At 38.2% G+C, this 23,520-nt stretch overlaps 1 protein-coding gene across 11 annotated transcripts in view; it reads right to left on the bottom strand.

Moving 5' to 3' along the window:
* ESRRG (estrogen related receptor gamma) overlaps positions 1–23,520 on the bottom strand; it is a 376,167-nt gene that overhangs the window by 99,115 nt on the left and 253,532 nt on the right. For all 11 annotated transcript variants that reach the window (XM_065744802.1, XM_065744469.1, XM_065744720.1 and 8 more), the window contains 2 exons: positions 17,522–17,937; positions 5,004–5,120 (listed from right to left, as the gene is read on the bottom strand). In XM_065744802.1, the coding sequence (XP_065600874.1) occupies positions 5,004–5,120; positions 17,522–17,924 (520 nt within the window). In that variant the 5' untranslated portion in view covers positions 17,925–17,937. The remainder of the gene's footprint in view (positions 1–5,003; positions 5,121–17,521; positions 17,938–23,520) is intronic.

Genomic DNA, 23,520 nt, shown 5'->3' with positions numbered 1-23,520 from the left:
TTCATACATTGTCAAACCAGAAAGGATCAGTGCAATAATTTAATCTGATCTGCTGCTTAACACAAGTGAAATACAGTCATGCAGTTGTCCTTGCATACTAATAATTTCTGCTTGAAAATACCTGTGCCCCTCCAAAAAATTTAGCCTTGTACTTAAATTAATGAAATCTTTCAAGTTTTGAAGCAAGAATACTTCAGAGTGCTCCAATTTTACTAGGTCGAAAAGGTAACAGCATTAAGAAAGTTTAACTTGTGTCATATTCTTGTGGTTCTTTACTGTATCACACAACCATTTTAAAAACTGTCAGCAATTTCTTTTATTCCTGTTTGTGCTGAAGTCAGAACTTCAAAATACAGGATTTCTTTACAGGAAAGGGAGATTCTGATTACTGCTCTTGGGATGCTGAAGTCTATTTTGAAGGGCTGTATAAAACCTTCCCAAAATAATCTCAGACAAACTAGTGTATGAAAACCACTGAAGGCTACACAACATGCTAGCTGTACTGCAATGACAGAAAGATTATTCTGGGGAGAGTTACACTGAAGTCAGCATTGACAGACAACAAGCTTGGAGAGTTTCTATTCATTCTTGAAGGCTAACAGAGTAGCAACAGTAAAGGTATATTGCTAATTTTCCCATAACATAGATTGTTAAACCTCAGCAGCCTCCAGCTTCATTTATACTAAGTGGGATCTTACCTTCCATTTTTAATAAGTGGACTAATTAAGCTGGACTTCTATCACCATGTCTATTCGAACTAGGTGCAAAGTAGCTGATGGCTACTTCTAAATGCCATCCATCCATAAGGAAAACCCAAAATACTTATGTGAAGCAAAACAATTTTTTTTTGCCATTTCACTCTGGTATGATACATCTTTTTCCCCTCTTAACTATAATTCTGAATGCAGCTATAGTATAGGAACAGATAAAACCAAGATTGTGGATTTGTCTTCATGGAGAAATCTGAAACATATGGAATAACCTTTTGTGAAAATAGTTGTAAAAACACTACCTGAAGTAAAAAGTAATTTTATTTTTGAATATTTACTCCAGAGGAATTATTTTAGGTGGGTAGCTACTATAATACTGCAATATGATAAATCTGGAACAGTATCTTTCATTGCAGATACATTCTAATAAGCCGATCCTACAGACCAAATTAAAAAGCATAGAGAACTAATGGGAAACTGGAAGTGGAATTCAATCAGACCTACCAACAATTAAACAAACAAAAAAAAAGTCAGATGTCTAATCACGATTTCATTCCAACTAGCTGCATAAAAAGGAAAACAGACAAAACACCCAATGCTGCATATGAACATAGATTTAATTCTACTACCTGAAGGCAACAGGTAGCTTCTGAAGTGTCTGAAAGGCCAAACTTAAAGGAATGATTATTAAACAATAGAACTGAAAACTAGAGAATGGCTTAAATTGTTGACTTCTAAAAAAGAGTGCAAAATTCACTTCCCCAGCCCCCTTTTTAACAATTACAATATTATTTAGAGAAACCAGTAAAGATACATTCTGAACATCCTTCCCTAGACTACACAAGAATTTTTATGTCAGCTCATCAAAACATAAGCATAGGCAAAGAAACTGTATTTCAGAACAGATCCTTGAAAATCTAATCTTTCATACTACTGACATGAAATTAAAAACAGAAAAAGTGTAGAATTTCTTCCCTGAACAAAGTACATTCTTCTGGACTGTAAAAAACAATTACCTTGGAAAGGAAATAAAATCATGACATATTTTTATTTGTCGTGTTCTTAAAACCTTACTGTCTATAGAATGCTTCAATATGAAGTATAACATGTACTCAAAACATTCATCTAGGTGGATTGAGATTTTTCAAGAGACACTCCATGAGTTACCACAGAATGAGTTGTTCCCTCTCAATCCTCTTGTAGAGATGTCCTTGTACCACCCAACTGGAAATGCAGGCTAAAAACATGACTTCTATCCCACCTGAGAACACCACATTACTATGCTTCTTTCCCTCTCCTTCTCTAGCTTCTGACCGAAATTGTTAAGGATGGTATTTCTTCTAAATTGTTAAGAATCTTAATTAAGGTGTTGCTGGCTACGACTCATCAATATCATTGAGAATGCCCAGTTTTACACATGACAAAAAATCCAAGTCCTTCCCAATGGTCCCAATGCCCCAATATTCTAACACTTGGTCTCTCGTAGAAGGGCAGATGCCTGATGAGAAATGATAATATATTCCCCCAAGAAATGATTTACCACATAACTACCACAAGAGAAAGTGACTACAAGCACAGGCAGATGTGCTGAAGTTCTTGTAAGAAATATGATGCTTCTCACAAAGCTGCTTAAACTTGATTTTATTTCAGGTCTGCAACTAAATTTTTTTTAAATAGATTTAGGCTGTCAATTTCCAGGCATGCTGTGCCATCAACATGTAGAGACTGCTGTGACAAACGTGGAGGCTGCAGCAGCAAATTTTATTATAAACTGGTAATTGAATTGAACAGGTTTACATTTGAATAGATTTACTGCCGCATGATCTCTGACATGCAGCATGGGACTGAAATTCTTGTCTATACATAAAGAAACATTTAAGACACCCTGAGCTGAGATAATGCCTGCTGTAAGTTCGGACTAATCAATAAATTTACACCACTTTAAACATGAAAAGAAATAAGTATATTATCTTCCTTTATATGCATGAAGTATGTTATGAAATCCAAAGCAAAAAAAACGAATCCTCAAATATCAGCATATATTATAAAAAAAAAGGAAAAAACCAACAAAAAACCCACCAACATGTCCAACAACAAACCAAATGCATCCCAAATAAAGCTCTGTAAGTGTAGTGGGAATCAGCACATTCCACTAAAGTGTACAGGACAACAAAATCCACTTTCTAGCTCTTTTAAGTTTTCCTGTTAGATTGTAGGTAAGCATTGCATGAAAGGAGTATAAACTAACTACAAAATAGACAGACCCAGTGATTAAAAATAAGTAGAAATCTCAGTGTGCTTTAACAGACTCACACAATAACAGCAGAATAACTAGGATTTTCTAAGGAGTTGGGCTAACAGAGGAACACTCCCTTCAAAGGAATTAGTTCATCATTGCAGGAAGGTATTCTGTTTAGGATGGACAATTATGTAATGACTAAGAAAAATATTCCTGTATTATCATTTCTGCAAAAAGTCCAATTGCTTGACTCTGATTTGTCTAATTGTTTCAGTTACAAAAATTATGTGCAGAAAAGTAGTAATTCTGTGCACAACTTTGATAAATGACATAATTACTCATTTGTAGAAGAGCCACTTAATTTCCATATGCAGTCCTAGAAGCTGCACACCAACTAGATTTGCAAGTGTATGTGTTAAGGGACATGCAATTCTATCTCTAAAATTTAAAAGAAGGTTGAACTGACTTCACATGAATGGACTCCTGGTAACACTGTTCTGTTTCCAAACTGGTCACTCAATATATCTGTATCAGGCTACGAGATGGTAACGAACTTATCAAAGATGTTAAGCACAGTCTGTTCCAGAAGTTGCCACGTTCAAACATTTCATTCATTTTACTGTTTATGTAAGCTTCACAGCTTTAAAGGACTACTTAGTTGTCAGTTACATCAGGATTTCTGGAAAAATTATGAACTTGCCCACCACCACTGGAAGAGAGGGTCAAATCCTGCCATTCTTACTGACTCAAAATCCCCATTGAATCTGACAGGCGTTTTGCTCAAGTAAGACTAAGGACTGCAGGATTTGGCTCACAGGATCCTAGTGTCTGCCAAAGCAGTTGTACAGAACAAGGTTTATTCTTAGTAAGTATAATCCAATAAGAATATGTCTGTAGGTGCGTGATAGGCCTAATTTGCCCATCATCTCTCCATTGGTCTACGTCGTTCCTGGATTTTAACCTGACAGCTGTAGACCTAAACATGTTTTAAATTACTATCAAATAACATGCAAAAGCTAGCCATCTATTAAAGCCAACATTGTAAGCACTAACAAAATTGCACTGGACTATCTTAAAGTGGTTACTTAGCAGAAAGTACGTTCCAATGAAGACAGTATTTAGAGAGCATTACATTGATTTTATTTTAAAGATCACTGAGCTCAATAGTATACGACGTATTCTGTTGTTCCTTCTTGATAGCAGCAATGCATTATAATAATAACATGCGCAATATATGCACATGAAAGTATGTTTTTGCAAATACATTAACAGCAACACAGGCCTAAGGCTGGCAGCCAAGATTTTAGGAATTATCTCTTTCTATGAAACAGGTTAAATGGGTTCCAAGTAGGATAGTACAGTTTGTTGGAAAGATTTTATGTTTATCAGTTAGTAAATATCTTCAGAGGAATTCAGAGGAACTGAGGAATTAAAACACCCAATATATACTTACACTGAGGGGCAGGGATTTTCATATTCTTAAAAAAAAAAGAAGATGGATTCTCCTCTTCTTTATGGCAGTATTTGCTACAGTGCAGTTGCAACAATTTCAGCAGATGTGCTCAAGATGTATGTTTGTTTAATTGAGAAGTAACCCTTTCACTTGTCCTGATGGCATGAAGAATGAGCAAAAATGGGACAAAGAGCAGTATATAGTTCTAGGTATACTATAGGAACAGTATATAGTTTTGCCATATTTAGGGGACATTAACAGAAGGTAAAAAATGAAAGAAATAAATCATTGAAAATTTACAATGGAAAAGCTTTACAAAAAATGAGAGGATGTTTTCTGATGATTATCCTACTGAAAGAAAGTGAATGCTGGGGCACATTTTCTGTATTTCACCTAAGAATAAATGTTCCAGAGAAGACTCCGTGTAGATACACCGTGATTCCTTAGCTGACATTTAGGACTGTCAGGAAGAGAAAGCATACTTGAAAACCGCCTTTACAATAACCGATCAGAACTCTCACCTATCTCTCTTCTTTCCTGATTGCTCTACAGTTGTTGAATGCATTTGCAGAGAGATAGCTATTGACTTGATCAGTCTTACCTTCTTTCAGCATGCCAACTTTTAGACACTTCATGAAGCGGCAGGCTTGGCAGGACTTGCGTCTGCGCTTTGTGATTTCACATTCGTTCGTTGCTGGGCAGCTGTATTCTATGTTACCTGTGATAGAAAGCCCAGGGAAAAAGAGATACTCAGAATAAAACAACCAATAGAGCAGATATACAACTACTTACACCATTGCTGTTGGGTTTAGTTTTGGATTATATGAAGAATAAACAGCTTGACAAAAAGAAAACATGTCAAGTAAAAAATAAACCAAGTTAAAGAACAAGATATTTTAGATGGCTATATGTTAAAAATGACAGAGATTTAAAAAAAAAATCTTAATTAACAAGAGTTCCTATCTAGATCCATGCATGGTCTCAAGCAAAATCCTTCATATTGGTTATTCCTGCTGGTAGGATGTACCAAGACAAACACATAAGGCTCTTAACATGAGAACTCTTCATTTCCCGTTGTTCACAGATGTTGCCAGCCTTTCTTTGGATAGAACACAATAAGGTGACTGTTCTGTTTTACTTCACAATCATCTGGAATAAGATTTGTAGAATTCCACCCTTCTCCTTCCAGAACAGCAGGCACATTGTAACAGACAGGACTTAGCTGCACTGCTATCACTGCCCAGCACATCCCATCACAGCTACATCAGCTCTCCTTGTGAGGGAATGCTCCTATCTGTCTGCACTTTTATAATATTAAGAACTACTCAAAGTTCTTATTATTGAGAGGCATCAGAAACAGGATCATTCTCAGGGCTGTAAGAACAGTGAAAACTAGGGGAGATGCTGACCTCTGTCTCTCCCTAACATTCATATAAGACCTAGCACACGCTAGACTCTTAAAAATGAGGCCTCTGTGCAAAGCCCTGATACAGATTTTTTATTACTGCTTAATACATATTACTTATCCTCAAAAATAAGATATCTGAACGTTAATGGGAAGACCATGAATAAATCATTTTTTTATATTGTTTTCAAATCACATCTTTGGGATTCCAAGTCCAAATGAGAAAGCATCTTTCCTCCTTTGTCCTGGTACCACTGCACTCCTCATAAAAAGCTTAGCTCAGCTTTTTCATCTGCCTAGCCATGCATCCTATTACCCATGACTACATTCAGTATGACAGACTTAGTAGCAGCCAGAAGTTTTATCATGAAACTGACTTTTAAATAAAGTATCTTCCCCATCAGCCTGTCACATCTTGCTATAAAGGTATTTCTTTACTTTCTAACCCTTTCCCCCTGTGATTAAGTGCATTAGTATCTTAATGAAAATGCATTCTGTTTATTGCCCTCTTGGGAAGCAGGAGGTCATCACACCAAATGCATAAATTGTCATCAGAGACAGTCCGAGCATAATTGCAATTTTGCTGCTCGGTGTTTGCTGCACTCAGGGTCCATCGAAGTCCCCTGAAACATGTGCAGGTTCTAATAATTAGCATAGAGTCTGCCTGGGACCACAGCATTGATGAAATATTTCAGAGTTAATCACACTTTGTAAACACTGATTTATATTGACTACCTTTCTCCAGACTGATGTCTCCTCATTAAATATCACATTAGTGGATTGCAGGATTGCACAAAGACTCAAATGCTCAGCAACTGCTAATTCAACAGGAAGCAATACTTAAACCACTTACATCTATTGAAAATTGGTTAAGTATTTATGATAAAGGAGGTCTGCACAGTAGTTCTGCCAAAAAACCAACACATTCTGCAGGCTTTATTTCACCTAAACGTGCTGCATGGTTGAAGCAGCAATGCTGGCAAGTGAAATGGATCACTGCATAGCTGAATACCAATAGCTCTTGTTGACAAGACCTAAAACTTCAGCTTAGCCCTCTTCTTCCTCTTTAACTTCGGAGAAGACAGACGTTTCAGAAAGTGAAGAATATTCTGCGTAGGAAACTCAGAAGGAGGGTTCCCACAGACCTGCCTTCTCAAATACATTAACAAAGCTAGGAAATAATACTTCTGGAAGCGCAAGTAGAAAAAGATAAAAATAGAAATGCCTTAAAAAATAATAATAATAAAACCAACACATTATCTTCTCATGCTCTAGTGAGACATCATCAATAAGGCACAACCACTACGCACAAAGATCTTCAAAGCCTTTCACAGATTTTATCTAATTAACTTCATCAAATCATAGTAATGCATGTACTACCATCCCCAATTACAAAAAAAAGAAACATAGAATCAGATGTGTTTTGCACAAGATCAAAGACAATCTCTGCACTAGGTCAAAAATTATCTTGATCAAAACCAAGACAGAGATTATAACACAGCATGGCAAGTACAGAGGCGTGTACAACACTCCCTATGACAAAAGCCAGGAGCTGATATCTAAGAGCAATACTGCAAACCAGAAAAAAAAAAAAAAAAAGGAAGATTGTGTGTTTCTTCTAATCCACACCTGCAATTTCAGCTTTACTCTTAACTCTGTAAACCATAGCAACATTCTGTAGTGTGGTGAATCTTTTCCTATCAAATTCAGGCTGCTCTACTTTAAAAAAATAACATTTTTACAGCAGATGCTAGATCCTCATTTCTGATGTTAGAAAACAAACATAGATAATGTTAGAAAGAGTTCCTTCAATGAACTCTGTGGAGATACAGTAACCAGATTTATTGCTGCAACGATTCATATCTTATCAAGAGCCATGCTTGGTCCCCAAATTTCAAAATAGGGCTAAGTGCAATGAGAGTTTAAGGAAATTAAAACTGTGATACAGTTCCACATATGAATGCAGAATTTTATCAACTACCTAAACAGACAGACATCTCCCTACTTCTGTTAGTAAGATATGCTTAAATTAAATAAAACAAACCACATTTGGGAACTTATAATGGATATATACATTAAAATATGGGGGCTGCTCTGAAAGTAATGTTTCCTATTTTATTATGTTTGCTCACAACATCAGAAGCAGTATGGTGGTGTGGCAGTAGGGGCAGAACCTTCCCACCAATATTCCATTATATGTTGTTGCCTTGTGACAGATGGCAGCAGAGGGGCATTCTGACAAAATAGTGTCTGACATGGAAGACCATATGGAGCAAAGGTGCGTCACTGAATTCCTCCATGTGAAAAAAAATAGCAACCACTGACATTCATCGATGCTGAACATTTATGAAGACCAAACAGTGGTTGTGAGCACAGTGAGGTGGTGGGTGATGAATATCATCACTGGCAACAGTGAGGTGAAATATAAGCCACACTCAGGACAATCATACAGATTTTTATAAACATGCAGGCTTTTGTTCATCACTGGCAAAAACGCATAGCTAATGGTGGAGACTACGCTGACAAACAGCGTTTTGCAACTGATGATTTGCTCCATCAAATAGTGTTACTGTGCTCTTTGCATATGTTGCTGTTTCTATGGAAATAAACAGTAGACATTACTGTCAGAGTGACCTACATATACGGTACTACAGATATGCTTCACCTTCAGAGTATTAGTGGAACTACTTTGATAAAAAATTTAATTTACTTTGCCATCAATGCCCTCCTAATTTCTTATTTACTTCCATACAATATAATAAACAAATCATTGAAGCGTTTAGCCATCTGTACAACCTAGAAGGATTTACAAGGAAGTTCTGCCATTTACTTGCTCAGTGCTCGGTGCTAGAGGCTGAAACTGAGCAGTTAGTAAGAATACAAGTTTGACCAGTCCTGTCACCAGCTGGAGTAGTTGCCACATTATACGATGAATGAGATCAACATGGCAGCTTGGAGTCTTTAAAGCGGGCTGACAAGAGTGATAGAGCAATTTATAATATCTTCTGGCTGGTTTTCAGAATGGACTGGGCGCTGATTACTTATTTCAGAGTCTTCTGTACAATTAGTTTGCAGGCAATATAATTTTCTCACTTACCCCTTAATAGAATCTTGCAGCTTGCTGACTGATAGAATAACAGCGGATAAGTAAAACTCCTGCCTGAAGTGCCAGAAGATAATTTGTATATTCCTTTCAGTAGCATAATGGACTTCTACAGTCTGGCAGTTAAAGGGCTGAGTAATGCAAATTAGTATGATGTTTGAAAATAAAAATGTATGTCAAATCTTCACTCCCCAAACACATTGCCCTGCACCATAACAATATAAAGGGATTTATGTCTGAGTCCCTTTCCTCTCCTCATGCACTGAAGAATATTTATTTCAAAAGTTGTTTCTTTTCTGCTAATATTTTAAATATTATTATCTCAGCCACAAGACGAGAAGATATTTCCATCACTCCAAGCTTTTCAGAAACAACTAACTCACTAAAAACAATGTAATTTCATCTCAAGGTGGCAACTTAGCTTCTTAACTTAACACTGCATAACCTGCTCACTATTTTCAGACACTTCTAACTGAAAGATCTTTACGGACAGCTCAAGGATAAGTTGGCCAACACGCCATTTATTTTCCCCTCACCAATGAGGTTCAGAGGTTACCTGGATGAGACACAGGGTCATAGTAAAACTTCACAGATACAAGGACACGCTTGATGGCTTTATGAGACAGGCAACCAACTAGTCTTAGCCAAAAGTATCAAGGCCTTTCTGACTACTGCTTGTGCAGAAGAGACTGTGACACAGGTCAATAGTCTGGGGGCCTCTCAGTAACAGGAGGAGTTAGAGCCAGGACAAAGGCCAAGCCACCAAAAGCATAGGCCTCATACCTTGGCCTCTCTCCCAGATGAAGTTCTTGTCATCAGCGGTTACAAATGAGGGATCTCACAGATACCTAAAGCATGGGGCTGGCTGTAGGAACTGGCTCCCATCTGTGGGACAGGCTGAAACAAAGTTCTCTCTTCCAGAAATACTGACAGGAATAGAAGCTGAAGACACTAAAATCTTAGCAGAAGCTTTGTTTCCCTTTTCACACAGTGATATTTGACATTTTAACGCTGAAGATGTAAACAGACTGCTGTGAACTACTGGGAACTGACCAGAAAATCCCTACAATAAAAGAGATGAAGAATGCTGATATACAGGTTGAAAAGGTGTTCAGGAATAGCCAGAAGACACTTAAACAGTAGAAGGAACAGTGACGTCATCAGTGCTGAAGTCTGCACTGCATGGGAATGCAGATCCAGAAGAAAAAAAAAAAAAAACAAGAAAAAAATAAGGGTGGAAGAATTAATGATTCATTCTGTGTAATAAATTGTGTAATATAAGCTGCTCATAGAACTGGATTTCAGTATCTCTTTATTTATATCCAATAACGACTCATTTATCTCTCAAACTCTCTCTTTGAGATCCTGTAATCAAGTACCTATTTTTAAAAGTGTTATATTTATAAATCAAGTAATATCAGGGGCTCTCCTGCAAAAATGAATTTAAGTTTTTCTGCACTATGTTCTACCCTGAATACCAACATATTGCTCTGTTTTTCCTGGGACACAGCACCTGCTTTTGTGAACTGCCAAATGCAAAAACTCCAGCAGCAGTGATTATGGCAGCAGGCCTTCTGGGAATTAATAAAAGAGAAATCTTGCAATGAGACAGGGGAAACCAAGCCAACACAGACTGAGTAATGCTGTGTTAGGTGATGCCGTGACAAATAATCCAACCAGAAGAGAAGACATTCAGAGAAACTGAGGAAGAACAGGTGGTCATAGAACTACAGAGGGATAGACTGACTTACCAAAAAAAAAAAAAGAGAGAGAGGAAAAAGCTCAAAATGGACTTAAAAATGCATTTGCTGTTCCTAGGTCTTAGCAAAGATCAACCGAGGAAAATAAAAATAATTTATCTCAGGTCAAACTTTCAGTTCTTCTAGAGTGTGGTCTTTACTTTGCAGTCAAAACTCAACAGAATGTAATTATCACTACTCACACAAAAGTTTTCATTTTGTTAGGATATCAGAAAAGGGGTCAGACTGAAATGAGGTTGGATCTAAATCTAAGCAAATCTAGTTTTGGTTGGCAAACACTTAAATGGATTCACATCATACTGTAGATAGTTCAAGAAATTATAAATCTGTGAATTCTACAACATGTTACCTGTGGTTGATTATGCCTGAAGATGACTATAAACTATTTTTCAGCCAGATGACTTCAGGAACAATACTGCACATGCACAGTTACAGAATATTCAAAAATTCAGTTCTCAACTGTATTGTTGTTTAAGAACGTAATAAATAAATAAAATTCAGATAGTAGCACCATATGTGATGGATTATGTTCTTGCTTCTGATGCTTGTCTTTTTTGTTAAAGTAAGAAATTCAGGGAAAGCAGCCACTTTTTGAATTGTTCTACACTGTATAGTACTTGACAAAGGGATACTGTCAACACAAAATTGCTACACTTTAATTTGAACACCTATGTTTTGATTGCGTTGCTTAAAGCAAGCCACTGTAATATGCTACTGAATTACAGTCTATGTAGAACTTCTGAATTGCATTTTCATTACTTTTTCTTGTGTTAAAAAGTAACACGAACAGAGATTTTAAATGAAAACATAAAGGTGATGCAGGTTTGTCCGAACACATGATATTATTCCATTAGCTGCTTGTTTTAGGTAGACAAATTTCCAGCATCATAAAAAAAACACCCTATTTGTCACTATAGTACTGATAGTAGTTGGTTTTGAATGCCATTTGTAAGGGTTCAAGTAGTTTTGATTCCTACCAGAGCCAACCTCTATTTTCAAACAGGCATCAAGGCCATTTAGAACCTCTCAAGGGAGAATCAACAGCATGAAGACCTAGCTACTCTTCCTTTCTACAGAACTGATTCCCTGCCACCTGGGATTCACTGAAGGGATGTCCAAGTAAGAAAGACTGAACCATCTGTATTCTGTCCTTACTGGTATTCGATCTAGGCCAGTTCTGATATATTCTTCCAAAGTAGCACGGATAATTGCCATTTTTTGTCTATGAAAACGTAGAATACCTCATTTTCTAAAGTTCTTTAAACTAAATGACTTTCACAGCAGTTAAAAAAAAAATCACTTCCAATGATATTAAAATAAATCACTTGCTAGTTGAGAACTCACGTGCTTTCAGCTTCAGCCTGGAATGAGCTCGGCTGTTGGGCTGGGGCTTTCAGAAATTTGTTTATAACAAATAGTTATCCACAGCAATAATACATAGTATCATACCCAGTGCTGTTTTAAACCATCTCTCTATTTTTCAGTATTTCTGATACATTTGAAAAAGCCATGCATAAATCAGGATCTTCATTCTTATTCCCTAATAATCTAAATGAAGTGTATAACATACAAGGCTGTAAGGAAAGAAGAGACAGTAAAAAGGATAGGGCCATCTGTATCCTGTATGCCTCTGGTTCTCAGATTTCGGTGTGATTATATTCTATTGTCTCATCTTGTTTGGCTGCCATAGTTACACAGTGACATTACGATAGACTAAAAGATGTTTTAGAAGTAATTGCTCAGTAGTTTTGTTAGCCCATAGCATGGAGAAATTGGGCAAAAGGGAAGATACCTATCATGGCTTTCTTAAAAAATTCTCTGAAAGAAATGCTGATGCACAGACTAACTTACATAAGAAGGGTGAATGATTCAATCAGGTAATGATGGATTCAGGTAACATTTGGTGTTAGACTCGCAGGAAAGCTGCCATCTTGCCACCAAAGTCCACAGACCTTTGCACCAAGATGCAACCCTCCACCCTAATTTTCTATACAAACTAACCTTAGCTACCAGTAAATATGTTGAAAAATCTGTAAAGCCTTGCTTCTATTTCTTTCATTCCTTCCTTTTGATGACATTTAGTAATATTACAAGAGTTATCTACCTTTGGAAGCCATTTTAGTCATTAGAATCAAACTTTATGTTGCTAGTTTGGAATGTCATCTTTCCTGAATTTATATAGCTTGGTCTAACTTCCCTGATTAAAAAAAAAATATATACTGTAAAGTGTTTGTAGATTTACAGATCAAATTGGTCAGTAATTGGTAAACAGAGGAAATACGGTTGAAAGCCCAAATGCTAAAGGGATTAAAAATAACTTTGAATATTCAAAACAACAACAACAAAAAACTAGTGAACAAAGCACTCCTAGACAGCATGAGCTTCTCCTAGCTCCAAGACTGGGCAGGATTTGAGGACCACAGGAATCATAGTACTGCAGAACTGTAGCCCTGAGGGGCTATCAGCATGCAACAAAATGGCAGATTTGGTCCAGTTCACGTAACGGTATGGTGACCAAAAGTATTTCCAGGATGGAATATTTCCTTGTTTCTGTTAGGAGATATGGACAAGCAACGAGTTTCAGGGATAAAGTTCTTAAAAGAGACAGCTGAAGGTAGGATTGCAAGGCTTCTTACTACTGATGCTTTATCCACCCTGTGTATAAACAGAAGACTACATACCCAATATTTTTCCCCCAAAAAATAAACATACAAACAAAGGAACTGAAGGCCTTGAGCTATGACTATGAACTGTGAAAAAATATTTTAGCTTTTGTGAGGTAAATTCAAACACTATTCAAGGAAATAAAAATCAGCTGTGACATTTTTGCAGCATGCCTTACTAGGAAGGCAGTATATCAATACCTAGGGCTTTTCATACTGCAAGTTTGAAAACAATAATACTTAAGAGTCTAAAGACAATAATCCTGAGGAGATGGAAGAAAGCTGTCTAGGTGGAGGTCATTATTCTACAGTGAGAAAGACTAAAATAAAACAAAATAGTGAACTAACTCCCATCATCCTACTGAAGGCAAGAGAACAATTACAGCCCAGTTGCAGAAACATTTAAGCACAAAGCACTAAGTAATTACATATTATTAATGCAAAATATATACTTACTAATCCTTATAATAACTGAGCAAATAAAAATGATTAGAAATGTATTTACACTAAATATTCACTACAAAATATATGAAAAGCACTACAAGACCTCTGTACTGAACACAAGATTTTACACCCAGCTGACAAATGAAAAACCTTTTCTCTCTTTTTTTTTGTTGTTGTTTTAATGAAAGCTCACAGATTCAAGATAATACAGCGAACAGCAAAAACTGTGCAGAGACCCTAAAAATCAATGGACCTGTAACTATTTTTAGGGCATGCTATTTTCTGCTATCCCTGACGCTAAGCCAATTTTGGGGAGATTTGGCTGTGTGTGTGTTTCTGTGAGACATTTGAAATCAGCCATCACGTAAATTATCCCAGAAGCAAACTGAGAGCTGCAGCTGAGTGTGAGGCAGAGCAGGGAGAACATCCAGTTCTCTCAGCCCTTATATGTCACAAGAGGGGGGCAGAACGTCATTAGATTCTGCTGTGATTTAAGATTGCACTGATTTTGTACAGTCAGCTGTTTTTTGTGTGTGTTCCTGTTGCTGTTTTGGGTTTTGTTTTAAACCATGCAATTTCTACTTCTTGTTACCAAATTTTATCATAATCTATGCATTGTTTATCACAGCACCAAATTAAAATATTTCAGTGCTATGTTAAACAATTTATATTCAGAACAGAAAAAAATCCTCTCTCATAATTAAAGAAAAGGTTCACTCAATTTTCCTTTAATGAAAACTACCAGGGATTGCAAGAGGGACGAAGGAGGAGAAATCTGTCAACTAGAAATAGACATTTTTTTTTAGGCTACATTTCTATCTGAAAGGGAATGACAACCTCCATTATCTCTTAAAACAGATGTACAGTCTACACTAGAGGCAAACTGACCTCTTGTAAGAGGCTACCCATATCTCGTGATGTGCTTCCTGCCTGCCTGCCTTACGTAAGGTGTTGGTGGTGAGCAGACACTGCACTGGTTCTCCAAACAGCTGCCTGTGGCTTTCACCTACAGAGGTCTGACAGGGCTCCTTTGAAATGGAATGAATGGAAAGAATCCCATTGACTTAGTGGAAAGGACATGAGGTCTGACATGAACACAAGATCTGCTTCACAATCTCACTGTCAGCTCATCCTTGCTCTCACTGAAGTCAGGGCAGTTTTGTCCGTGACCTCAACAGGAGCAGCACTTACATTCTGCGAGTCTGAGCTAATTTAGTAACTTACGAATGATAAAGCCAGAAAGGTCTGGTAAGTGAAACATTCCTTTTCATTGAATCTATAATTAATTATATATCACTGCTAAATGATTAAGATTTCAAATAAGCAACTCTTTCTATTAAGATAAGCTATTCTTGCATATGCATAGTTAGAATATTTGACTCTCTTTACTCTGCTTTACTACTCTGCATTTATAAATTTCTCTCCTCTTTTTTTTTTTCTCCTGTTTTCTTAATTGTACTTAGCTATCGATTTGTTTTAAAAACAAACAGAACAAGAATGTGCTGTGAACCAGGAAGCAAGAAAACAGCAGGAGAGAATGGCCTCTAAGAACACTAAGTTTTGTCATTTATAGCAAATCAGACGAGGAAAATTTTTTCTCGTGCAAGCTCAAGGGTAGAACTTGTTTATTCAAAGCATAAGGAGCAGCATTTTCTTGTATACCTCTTCACCAAAGTGTATAGCTTCCATTATTTTGGATGGTATCTGAAAACTCATAAGCCTGCGTCAGTTGAGTCAGCACCATTTCTGAAGAAACCACCACGACATCATGATGGTAGCACACTTCCTATTCTTAGAATCTTTGTTACTGCTTTTCCAGTCAATACCAGGTTTTGCCTGATGGCATTTATTATTTTATTTTATTTTTATTTTTTGGTCTTCACAGCACCATCACCTGCTGATGCAGCTAGTGCTCCAACCCTGCTGAGATGTTTTGCACAGCTGCCAGTTCTAACTTGAGCTGTGTGGCCAAGTCCAGGTTGCTAATCTGGAGAATGACGTCTCTGTCTTGTGCTTCCATGCCCAGAAACTTGCTGTCTTTGGTGAGGTATAAAATTGCAGGCTATATATTACAGCCAGAAGTCAATGCTTTATTCAGTTAAAGATATTTTGATGCATTTTCTGATGCTCAAAATGCAACTGAAATCATCATGCGTTAATTCAGCCTTGTAGAATAGCTATTACATAACAATTAAATACTATTTATAAAATCAAAGTTGCTAGCTGGAGTTGCCACTTGAAATTTAGCAGCCACAAATACAAACTGCTTTCCTGAGAAGATTTTTGAGCTTTCCTGAAAACGCTCTTGAAGGTCAGATGAAATCAGCAACAAACAAATTAAAAAAAAAAACCAAAAAACTTTTCAAACTCAATTAACTAGGAGTTTCTAAATGTATGTTTATTTACTAATCGCAAACTCTGTAAAACTCAGCTCCATTATAACCACAGAGCTCTGCTGCTTCTTTCTGGTGGCTATAAGGGCATCATGAAATGGCTGTTTCACATCTGTAGAAGGCTCAAATCCCCCAGAGTAGCAGATTTTGTATACTTAACGATTAGTTGCGGAAGTAAAATGGACAAATTTTAATCATAAATTAAAAACAATAAGGGTCAGTAATGACTACATTTAAAAGAAAACAATATTTTTGTTTATTAACTGCATATGAAATGTGGAAGCAATATATTTTAAAAATTCTGATCAAATATTTCAAATTTAGAGCCATGTGAAACCACAAACTGAAACTAACTTTGCCCTCCTTACTATAACTCATTTTTACAAAAGCAAAGCATACCACCAGGCTGCAGTGCCTTTCCTGAGGATTCCAGGTGCTCACCATCTACGGAAATCAAGCAGGTTTTACTGAGGAGCTTAAATTTGGACTTAGCAACCTAATTTTAGTCTCTGAAGTTTGAATTTAATTTAATGTGACACTATATTCCTGTACAGGCCAAGCTTGTCCTCGTGTTCTTTAAATAAAGCACCTTCAATTTCACTTGAAAGGATGATATCTAAATGAAAGTGGAAGGTTATTTTGTCTCCCCTGGTCCTGTAGCTAGAACAAATGGTTGTGCAAATTATTCCATTCAAACTAATTTATGCCAAAATCTGTGGCATATTTGTAACAGGTATCAAGATCAGATTAACACAAGGTACTGGGCAGAGATCAAAAGCTGTCAACTTCCTCTCCTTAAATTGTGATCTTAAAGGCCATTTGGTGAGCCTGTTAAGGCCACGGTATATTGTATGGGTGAAAGGCCAATTTATTAATTGTCTGACACACAAAACACTAAAGCATTACATTTTGTTCCATTCTTAAATGCATTAGTGCTTTGATAAGAATATACAGGATTTTTCTAGGAATTTCAGTGTGGCAGTGGTATAGCTAGGAGCAAAACCCAAGCACAATCCATACGTCCCACAAGATGTGTTCAAGAGGTACCTGTAACAACCTTAAAAAAAATAAAGTTTTCTTGGCAGCATTGAAGAGAATCCATGAGGAACTCCTTCAGAAAAAAAGAACTGAATATACACTGGAGGGCTCTGCTGTTTTTGGTAAGCAAAATAAATGTAATGGTGAGCTTAACACAACAGAGCTCACAATGAAGCCCAAAGGGGCTTTTTCACAAGCAGCATCTGTACGACCAAACAGTGTGAAGAATCAGAAGTAACAACACGGTTTACTCAAGAACTGTACTGCTTCACTTTGAACAGAAGAAGAAAAAGATGCTTAAAGAATCACCAACCTTGAATTGTCCTCTTGAAGAAAGCCTTGCAGGCCTCGCAGGAAGCCACTCCATAGTGGTACCCTGATGCAATGTCACCACACACCAAACACAGTCTTTTGGGCATCGAGTTCAGCATATATTCACATTTGGTCTGTGAATCTTCGGCGATGGTACTGGAGCAGTCATCGTACCGTTTCCTGACGGGCCCGTTGCCCCCAAGCCCCGTGGCTGAAGGGTAGAGGGGAGGTGAGTCCAGCCCATTCTGATGTCCATTCATGGTGGAACTGTAGCTCCCGCTGGCGTCTGAGGAGCCACCGGGGCTGTGGTGGTTGATGCTGTCCGTCAGAGAGGCAGGGCTCGACGGCTCCGTCTTGATGTACGACGAACAGCTAGAATCAATGTGTCGATCTTTGCTTGACATTCTGCAGAGAAGCCTGGAGCAGGGAGAGAGAGAAAGGGATCTGTGTATTAAAGACAGTGCTCGTTTGGTCTGCTCTGGAAGGGTTAGGGACTGCGCATCATTCATTCATTAGTCAATACCTCTTGTTCTACATGAAGGTAATCAGCATAAGGGCACGACAGAGCTTTGTCAAAGCTCCAGACAGGCAGTAAACAAAAACTTTAAGAGACCAAACCCATCCTTTGTCCCCTCTACCTGCCCTCTAGGTTACATGTCAACGTCAGATCAGCTCTAAATTCTGAACTTGTCATCCAGGGAGTCAAAACATCCTGAAATCCCATTAGCTTATTAAAATATTACATTCCTTTTCCATCAGTGCCTTTTGTTCGTTAAATTCTATCATTATCAGGAACAAGTATTTTCAAGTTTGAGCACAAATGTTTAGCTCTGTAATTAATATTTGTCAACACACTTGAATAAAACATGTATCCATCATCTATTGAGCTGATCTCAGAATTGAAGAGCATGTCTCCCACAAGCTTTTTTTTCTTTATTAATATTGCTTTATTTTATATATATAGCTATTTAGTAACCGAGTAGCACATCAACTGGGGACTCTAACAAGTAATTAAGGCTGGACTCCATTTTCACAAAATCTAAGTGAAATGATTAATCAGCTCTGGCTGCAATTACTTTCTAGCCATTATCCTCAGACTAACCAGTAATAACTATGCCAGCATCCCATATATCTGCAGCTCTATAGGATCTGACATTTTACATGTTCCATTCTTGGTTTAAAGAAATATATTAGAGAAAATTTTAGATATAAGTTTTGCCTTTCAGAAGGTGAGATTCTATCTTAGTTCTCACCTTTTCAGAATTAAGCACCTGAAACAAAATCATAAAACATTCAAGCCAATAAATTAGCACTTCCTATGGGGGGGGAAAAATCCTATGCATTCTGTCCCTAAGTTTGATACTATTTTTAAATGCATTTTAGGAAAAATAAAGAATAAAAATAATAATCTGAAAGCTCTGAATCAGATACCATCTTCATTTTCTACTGCTGTGATTATGAGACCACGGTTGCAAATGGCCTACCCAGCATTTTCCTGACAGTGCCCTCTGAAGCTGCCAAGTACAGATGACAGTTATGAGCATTTCTCTAGAATCATTTTCAGCAGAAATGCAACTACTCCGTAAGGCCACCCACCTGGAGCTATAGATTCATGACTTCAAAGCAAGTGCTTGACTGCAGACAATTTGACAAAGTAACTGCCTCAAGTCAGTGTTGAGATTTTGACATCACTCATTCGACTTTTGGCACGATAAATATAAATGTAAATGTACTAAATACGTTTGTACTAAATATATATAATTTTTTTACTTCAAGCTCCAGAATCAAATGGAAAGCGATGGAAAATAGACGTGAATCCAGAAACTTGTCATATTCTCCAATAAGTGTACTCAAGATCAAAGCTTGACCATTCTTTACAAGTATTTGCTTAGGATAAGATTTATGACAAAATCAGTGCCCATCAGTATTACTTAGCTTCTCTCAATCATTGCAAATTTTACTGGCAAATACTACTGAAAATAAGGTAGATGTGAATTTGGATAGTGGACAGATTTATGTGCAAAAATCTCACCCCCAAAACTTAAAATCAGTACTTATTTGGAAAGGTGGAAGGACTATGCTATCTGGTGTCAGCAAATAAACCAAGGAAATGGGAAGGTTAAAGCTGTGGAAATATCTTATTACACTGGACCACCTGCTTGTGCTGTCCTTTCCTCAAGAACTGGAGGGGGGGAAATCCCCTTGCCAGCCTGTGTTACCGTGTGCCTTTCCTTCTGCATCTGCTGCCTTGTAGCCGTCACTGTTAATGAGTGCTGTAATTAATAGATAGCTCTCTCTTGTCTCTCTACTTGCACTCCAGGCTAAGCACTTTTCTCAAGTCAACGTTTGAAAGAAAGCGGGTCGGCGCTGACTTACAGCAGCTCTGCGAATTCCTTTTAATTTAGAGCACTTACACCACCACTCCACTTATTACCTTATAATTACTGGACCGCTCTCACATACATTATGATCTTAGACTGGAGTTAGAAGTTATTAGGGTACTAAAACACGGTGTCGCACTGTCTCTCTCTCCTCTTTCTTTGACACAATTTTATACAGCCATGATTAAAATTAACAATTAACTTTCACATTCCACCAACTTATTTTTATATTGTTTCTCTTCACACTACCAGCAAGGTCCTTTTTACTGAATAAACAAGTACCTGGTGATCTTCTCTTCCCCCTCCTGTTAGAACTCCACAAGACAAGCCTCAAAATAAAGCAAGAGACCTGTTGTGTACTGCCTCTTGCGCCCAGTTTGAAGGTACATTCCTGCCTCCCTAAATTGTCCTGCTGCTTTTCTTTCTTATTTGCACAATAATGAGCTTGAAAGTCACCCTCCACTTCCTAGAAAAGCCATTTGCAATTAATTAGTTGTCCAAATGTATTGGTTTTAGCCAGCGCAAAAGCAGCCGTCTCCACTCCAAGCGGTCACAACCAAAACGCAGTCACAGTTTTGCAAGCATGAACATGCACCAGAAGCTCTGAGCAGGCTGGAGCCTGCCTGCTGATGCTCCTGGAGCAGCACTTTCTGGTGCTGACCAAGATACGGCTGCTTGGGGCTGCAGCTTCCAAAGCACAGGCTGGCCTGGAGCAGGATGGCAAGGTATCACCCGTTAAAACATTAACAGCTCCACAGGAAGCAGAAAACACCAGCCAAGGTCACAAGGAGAGCAAGTTTCTCTCCCCTAGAGCAGAGAGCCAGGAGGAGGGCTGTGCACCTATGGGTGGCACCAACATCCATCACCATGCTCTGTCACTGCCACGCCACGGCTGAAGAGAAGAGGCTGAGGAGACCCCATGCGGATGGCAGCTGAGGCCACCACCGCGTCACCAACCCAGCTCCTGGAGCACTGCCTAGGCTACAACCCCTCCCTCTGCTCCTCCTAATTACTACTTAGCTCGTTACCCTGAAGAATTCCTAGACACCACCACATTATAGTCTAAAACTACAGCCGGAGCTTAATTCTCCCTTCCTCTCTCTGTCTGAAATTCTACAGCTCTATTATTCAAGCCTGAAATATTCACAACTATCTATAAATTCAATTGTCAGCCGGTGGATTTTATTCTAAACCTCACTTCAATCTAAAATTAGAGGCACTAAAATTCACATTAACTCTAAGAGGAATGTAGTGAATAAGACTTTATTTCAAAAGAACACCTTTTTGTCAGAAAGAGCTATTTTCAAGATGATGGCTTTATCTGCATTCAAAGAGAATAAGCCCAATTCCACATTGTGCTGTTAATGCAAAATTTTTAGGTCACATTGGATTAATAAAAATCTAAATTTAGTTAAGGTTTATGAATAGAAATAACATGTGTCATATAAAAACGTGCAGTATTTATTTTAAAGCCTTGGTGGGGTTGTTTTTTTCCTTTACTATATTTTAAGTCAAAGCCACAGCAGCTCTGTTTGGGGTGGGCTGTGTGTGGGGAAGTTTTCAAACAACCAGGAGCACTCAGGTGAACTCTGAGGAACTGCAGGGAAAGCAGCAGACGGGCTCCTGAATCATTCCACACTTGCAGGCATGAGGAACTACACAGCATGCTGCAAACTGCTAGTAATACACAGTATGCAGTGCAACTCCTCGCATCCTTGATAAATTTGCTTCCCAACTTCTGTCTTTAAGTTAGAGCTGAAGCCAGTTTCTGCAGGTAGAAAGGGACATGCCAATGGAGGACTTCAAAACCCAGCCCTGCTTCAAAGTGCTCTTAAACAATAGCGAACAAATTGTATGCCGTGTGCTTAAGGGAGGTTGAATATATTAAGAATTCATTAATGCAATCACATTCATATTTCCATCTACCTGCCATGTTGCTAATGATATTGACAGCGCTGACACTAGCTAAATCAGTATCAATACACAAGCAGAGTGCAAAAATTAACCACATCTGATTACAGCATATAACCTTAAAAAAAAAAAAAAAAGAAACCCTTCCCATTCGAGTCATACGTATCCATGCATACAATTGGTTTAGCAAATTGTTTTTCCCTATTGACAATGCTTAAAAAAAGATCAAAAAACACTAACAAGCCAATACTTCTTCATCTGCAAACACATTTTGGGAACAAAAAAGCTCTGCTTACAGCATCTTTCACTATTTCAAAGCTGTACTGGTGGCTTCAGTAAGAGCAGTAATTAGTCACAATAATTACAGTGAGCACCCTTATTACAGACCAGCACAAAAGCCCACTTTAACCTGCACATGAAGTTTTCAGTTCTTCTCTTGAAAAGAGAATTACTCTGTTTCCATAAAGGCCAGGTTGCAACCAGCTGACATTTTTAGTGACAGCTACTGGTGGGAGCAGCAACAAGGCAGATGTCATTATGCACACGTCGGAGCTCTGTGTATTAATAGAGCTATCCATGTGATGTTTCTCAGGCACGGGCCTCTAATCCACATGCATGCAGACCCAAAACATCTCACCTTGTTATGCTCATCCTTCGGCTGCAAGGACCATCGCCTATAAGCACGTCCATGTAAGAAACCTGCAGCAAAGTGAGGAACGGAGCCCAGCTCCTCGCTCTGACCATGAAGATCACACTTCCTCCCAAATACCACACTCGCTTTCAGAATCTGCACCAAAATCAGTAGGTAACTGCAAGACACACTGCAGTCACTCCCACACCTGTGTCTCAGAATGCAGGAGAAGAGACTTGTCTAGAAAGGAATGGCAATGCAGCATCTCGCACAGATGCCTGTAACACCCCAAGCAGGTCCCGTGCAGGAGCCATGGTGCGATCTCAGCCAAGCTGCTTCACATCAAGCTTTTTTTTTTTTCTGCTCCAGCTAATTGCACTCCACTAAAGTGGCAAAATGTGAATCACTTAGGAGGAAAATGGGCACCAGCTGCTATTGTCAGAGAATGGAGATGCCAAAGAAAAGGCAAGTGACTGAATGAAGTGTCATGTCAGAAATCGACGGTGCAACGTGTGATTTGAGAAAACATGACTACTTTGCAGAGACAGGGTGTCATTATGGCATCACAGTAATACGGTGCTTTGACAACTGCTGGCTCTAACATATCATCATTGCATTAAGGTGCACTGGCTTAGTTGAGGGAAGGAAAAGAAAGGATTCCTTCTTTTAATAAGAAATATTGTAAGGTCCACTTGGTTAACCTAGTGGATGAGATCATTAATTGCAACTGCTGCTAATCTCATTCCGTGCATGCACAAACAAAACTGTCATTACGTATTAGCTCTTTGTTAATAAACACCCACATACCGTTACGTGGTAGAATATTCTGCGCAAAATAGAACGGCTGCGTATTTATACACATTTTTTTCTTAACTGTTGCATTTCTCGTTATTTCCTGTTATTTCTTCTTTTGCTGCTGTTTTCCTGAAGCCCTCACCACCTCACCATGGCAAGGCGATGCGCTGCAGCAGCTGCTGCAGTCGAAGAGGCAACACCGCCTGCAGCCCTCACTGAGCTCCCAGCAGCAGCAACAGAGCACCCAGCACTGTGCCCCACTGCAGGCAGTGCAAAGCAATC

This window comes from Cyrtonyx montezumae, unplaced genomic scaffold (genome assembly GCF_038088225.1).
Source record: "Cyrtonyx montezumae isolate F1298 unplaced genomic scaffold, pur_monq_1.0 scaffold_0, whole genome shotgun sequence".
Classification (NCBI taxonomy): domain Eukaryota; kingdom Metazoa; phylum Chordata; class Aves; order Galliformes; family Odontophoridae; genus Cyrtonyx; species Cyrtonyx montezumae.
This window is presented reverse-complemented; position numbering and strand designations above follow the sequence as displayed.